The sequence below is a fragment of the Danio aesculapii genome, chromosome 3 (genome assembly GCF_903798145.1).
Source record: "Danio aesculapii chromosome 3, fDanAes4.1, whole genome shotgun sequence".
NCBI lineage: Eukaryota > Metazoa > Chordata > Actinopteri > Cypriniformes > Danionidae > Danio > Danio aesculapii.
The window spans coordinates 16,120,051-16,125,465 of record NC_079437.1 but is presented as its reverse complement, the minus strand read 5'-3'; the positions used below and the strand labels follow the sequence as shown (position 1 = coordinate 16,125,465).

The window sequence follows — 5,415 nt, the reverse complement described above, 5'->3', positions numbered from 1 at the left end:
AACTTTTACTTAATAAATTTAGGAGCGTTAGGTTAAACATTAAGTAAATTTTACTTGTAAATTTAACTTGACTTTAATTGTACCTAATATAATATAGTAAAATTTACTTGAATTTATTTTGTGCCAATTTTTACGAGGATTTTTTTAAAGTAAATCTTAAGAGTTATTTTTTCCAGTCTGGGAGTTTCCCAGTGCTGGGTTGCAGCTGGAAACAAATTGCTGTGTAAAACATACGCTGGAATAGTTGGCAGTTCTTTCCGCTGTGGAGACCTCTGAAAAAGAGACTAAGCAGAAGGAAAATAAGTGAAATATTCCTTTACTGAGTCATGTTTTCTCTAAAGGCATTACGTTTTGAAGGCATATGAAGGTTCATCAGCTTATATCTGGAATCAAAATAACTGGTCTCTGAGAATTATTAAAGAGATAATTCATTATAAAGATAAAAATTCTGTCATTTAATCACTGTCCAATTGTTCCAAACTACTTCTTTGAATTTTTATCTTACGTTGAACACTAAAATAATGTATTTTAATGTGATTTTTTTATATTCATCAGTTTTCAACATTCTTCAACATAAGTTGAAGCATAAGTTTATTGTTCAAAAATAAGTTGAACAAGTTTTTCCATTCACATATTTTATGCACATTTTAGATTAATAAAATGCTTAATGAAAATCCAAAGATGCATAGATTTTGAAAATTGCCATAATTTATGTGCAAAATTGAGTAAGATAAAAAAGATATCTGATTAAATGAAAAACACACAATTATTGTTTGTTTTTATCTGTAATAAAGCATAAAGGTTGTAAAGGTTTCAAACCACACAAGGACAGGTAAATGTTCATTTTCATGCATTTTCTCTTTAAATAAATAAACTGCCATACCCTCTGTCACGGTCTTAAACTACAGTACATTCTTTGCTTCCCTTAATCTATAGGTCTAAATGTTCATATATTTTCCGACCCCAAAACAAACCACAAATGTTCTGAACTTTATTGTGAAGTCAGTGTTATTTTACAATATTTACATCGTCTGCCATCTGCTGACCACAAAACATATTACACGTTATTGATGAGTGTAACAAAATGCTATTAGCCTACATTTAGTTTTTTATGAATTGAGAAAAGGCAACATTTCACAAATCTCAGTGTAATATAGCAGTTCTCTGTGGAAAGGAAAGTCTTGTGATTCCCTTACGAGTCTTACTGAGGTAAAACGGACAAAGGCTTATATTTAAGGGACAGTTCTGTCGCCATTTACTCTTAACTTTCTCCAAACCTATTTGACTTCTGTTAAACAACAAAGAAGAGATTTTGAAGAATGTTGGAATCCTGTAACCACTGACTTCCATAGTATTTGTTTTTTCCCCACGGTGGAAGTCAGTGGTTATTTTTTTTTTCTGCAAAATATTCTTAAAAACATCTTACTTTGTGTTCAACCGATTAAAGAAACTCGTGAAATGTTTAAAAACACTTGAGGATAAGTATTTAAGACGTAATTTTTTTTGGAGGGTGAACTATCCCTTTAACGTATGTAAACCTATTTTCTTTTTTAAAATAGCTGATTAAAATGGTAGGCATCATTTTATGTTTATGTAATAATGTCCCTTCAAGTAATGTTAGCACTTTTACGCAAATCAAAGTCGCCAATTTAAAAAACCTACTCATATAGTCAAATCGACGTGTTTTTAAATTATTATTGACAAGTGTCATCGTTTATCATAACTGTCCACATCCTGAGGTACCGTAGGAATGTGGTATTTGACGGGCTCCTCCAACCTCTTCCCCATGGTGAGGATTCCCGCGGCTTGATTCCGTGAGTTGTGCAGCAGTTGCTGCAGGCGGTCGTGGACGCGGGTTTCGCCCACTTTACGTTTGCCAAGAGTGAGAATTCTGACAGCGGCGTCGTTGTTGAGATGGACTAAATGTCTGGCGACGGAAGAGTCGTTTCTGCGTCCCGCGCGGCACAGCATCTCGTAGAATTTGCAGGAGCCGGGAGCGCGCGCGCAGCAGGAGGCCACGCCCTCCACGTCCCGCGCCAGGTGAGCGAGCAGCGCCATGAAGACGAGCACCTGGAGCTTCTGCTGGGAAAGAGCCATCATTCAGTTCAGGTTTATTACAGACAGTCAGAGGCAATAGCATCTGGATGCAGACTTGGATTTGCAAACTGAGACTGCATATCTCAGAGATGCAATGTCGACAGAGGTGGACTTGGGGGCCCTAAGCAATTCCAGGTATGGAATACCTGGAAGCTAGCATTGCATTGAAACTCAATACATTCTCTTTCTCTAAGAATTTTTTGTCTGTAGATTAGTTTTTATTCAGTGAAATAAGATGCATGTTAAAAATATATTTAAAGTGGAATCTTTAACTTATTTTAACAAGTAATTAATTTTTTATTTATATACAAGTTAAATATTTAAAAAAAGAAACTGCGGCAAGTCGACGTGAGAACAGTTTTAAACTGTTCCTGAGTGTTGCGTTTCAAGTACAAAGATGAATTCTGCCTGAATGTGTCCTAAATACGTTATGAATTCATCAGTAATATCTTTTAAAAAAATCTGAAAATATTAGCTTTCATTCGTAATACTGAAAAATATATATTATAATCACTGAAAATTACAAAATTTTTAAATCACTCTCGCGACCCCTTGAAATTATTCTGCGACCCCCGCAGGGGTCATGACCTCCAGTTTGAGAACCACTGCACTAGAGTGAATTTGATTAATGTTAGCTCCACATCTAACTATCAGGCAGCTGTAGAGTTTATGCGTCCGAATAGAACATATACAAATAAAATGGACCGGGTGCTTTTTAAAATGAATGACGGTGAATGAAAGTCAAACCGGTGAGCCGTCTGACAAAAAAGTGCCCTTCTGAATCAAATCAGCAGGATGCCCTTCTGGATCTTTCACTTACTTCGAAGACACTACTGACTACGTTTACATGGACATCAGTAATCTAGTTATTAGCCTTAATAGACAATAATATAATTAAGGTGTTTACATGAAGTGCTTTCATGTAAGAGTTTCCTGTAATTTTGAGTGACTTTAACTGCAGTTCCGCAGTTTCACCTTCACTCATTAACATTTCATTTATGCCCCCGTGACAAACTGGGTTATTAAATGCAAATAAGGAGTAAGGACTGGTGAGTGTTATGGAGTTTAATAACACACGCCGAATGGAAAGAAAAAAACTTTCGCATTTTGCGATGTGTGTGTGTGTGTGTGTGTGTGCGGTCCTTTACTGACAGCCGTGTGTGTGGATCTTGTTGGAAAATATGGCGAAAAGTCCTACAAGATGGTAATAGTGTGATTGCGGTGTTTACTTCAATAATTCCACTAATATACAGTATGCATACTCCATGTCTTACTTCCATTTCTGTTTAGTTCAGTTTTGACTTTAGTTGGATTAAGGTGATCAAAAATTATGTAGGCCTACAGTTCAAAATTCTATGTTAACTGAATAAACAGTAAACACAAGTACATCTTATTGATCATAATTAATTTATCACCAATTATCACAGTAGAACAGTTTCTCAAGCAGTTTGTGATGCATTTTAGAAACAGGAGATGAGCCCCTGGTCTAATGCGCTACCTGGCTTGAGAAACCCATTCTCAAAACTTACCTTTAGTCATTATTTGGGCAGCACACACATTCTGAATGCCTTCGGCAGAATTCAAATGAGCCATTTTAATCTAGATTAATTCCAAGATTACAGTGAGATTAATCTAGATTAAAAAAATTATCTATGCCCACCTATAGTTTATAAATAAATAAATAAATAAGTATATATATATATATATATATATATATATATATATATATATATATATATATATATATATATATATATATATATATATTCAGATTATGTATAAATCTCAGTTTCCAATAACTGACACTTATGAATGGCTTTGTGGTCCAGGATCACATATAGCTTTTTACTTTAATGACCTTGTCTCATTAATGACCAATATCTCTGTTTAGAAGCGTACTGCGTACAACAAAATCCAGGGCTATCAAAAGACATGGGCAAAAAGGCTAAATATATTTTACAATAGATTTCTGACATTAATATAATGAAATGTGATTTTCTGAATCTGTAATCAGGAGTGGACTTAACCAGTAAAGGATGTAAGCAGCCACTAAGGGAATTAGGGAGTCCCGACCAAAGCCAAGAAGCCTATATTAATCATATACTGTAGCTCTTTGGTAAAGGTATAGACCAGATATATAAAAAAAATGTATTATATATTAAAAAAAGGGCAACACGGTGGCTCAGTGGTTAGCACTATCGCCTCACAGCAAGAAGGTCACTGGTTCGAGTCCTGGCTGGGTCAGATGGCATTTCTGTGTGGAGTTTGCATGTTCTGTCCGTGTTGGCGTGGGTTTCCTCCGAGTGCTCCGATTATCCCCACAGACCAATGACATGCCCTATAGGTGAATTGGATATGCTAAATTGGCCATAGTGTGTGTGAATAAGTGTGTATGGATGTTTCCCAGTACTGGGTTGCAGCTGGAAGGGCATCCACTGTGTAAAAACATATGCTGGATAAGTTGACGGTTCATTCCATTGTGACGACCACTGATGAATAAAGGCACTAAGCTGAAGGAAACGAAATATTTAAAAAAAAGCTGAATTTGTTTAATAGTTGTAGGTAAAAAGTAAAACAATTTTAACTAAATACTCAACTTGTTTATTCCAAAAATTGTGAGTCGTAATTGGGCTATTAAGAGCAGACAGCTGTCATTACTGACGCTAATTGCTGACAGCCTTTTCAGATGTTCAATTAATATCTGTACCAAAAAAACAAACGTCTCAGTAAATTTCACAGTTAACCTTTAAGTAAATGCTATCAAATCTACTTTCTTTCGAAGAGTTCACATACTGCCTGAAATGGTCACAGCGCCTCCCTCTTTATAAGTTAAAGCTTATACTGTAGCAGCTGCTATCATTTTTTTGGTGCCAATTAAAATGTATGACCAGCATGAATGTCATTGCAAATTAAACAATCGCACAATCCCAGATGTAACCTATAAGAAGTTAACCTTTAGTTTAAAATCACTCAAAGTCTTACCTTAGCTGTGCAGTCCATGAGTTTGGAGTTCTGTCCCCAGTCTTGTAGACAAATGTCATGTATCTAAAAGTCTTGATGTTCATATTTGATGCTCCTCGTTTTTATACAGATGTGCCACCCACTCCTCCAGCCTCAGAGCTTAATTACGGCCTCAAATTAGTCTGACAGAAAAAACAACAACAGATATCACAGCTTTTATTTCTTCAATGTCTTGCTGTCCGGGTTATGAAACAACAAAGGATTTTTCAGGGTTGTTAGCATCTTTGTCATTAGCGTGTAACCAGGATTACCTGTATCCAGGCAAGTTCTTAAAAAACTATTATGGACGGGCGGACG

The 5,415-nt window shown here is 35.7% G+C and overlaps 1 protein-coding gene across 1 annotated transcript; it reads right to left on the bottom strand.

Annotated features, from left to right (window-relative positions):
* Positions 1 to 1,610: 1,610 nt before the first annotated feature.
* On the bottom strand, positions 1,611 to 5,097 carry hcrt (hypocretin (orexin) neuropeptide precursor). Its single transcript, XM_056450428.1, has 2 exons — positions 5,080 to 5,097; positions 1,611 to 2,079 (listed from the first exon to the last, which is right to left on the bottom strand). The coding sequence occupies exons 1-2, from the start codon at positions 5,095 to 5,097 to the stop codon at positions 1,708 to 1,710; spliced, it is 390 nt and encodes a 129-aa protein (XP_056306403.1). The 3' UTR covers positions 1,611 to 1,707.
* Between the last annotated feature and the right edge of the window lie 318 nt (positions 5,098 to 5,415).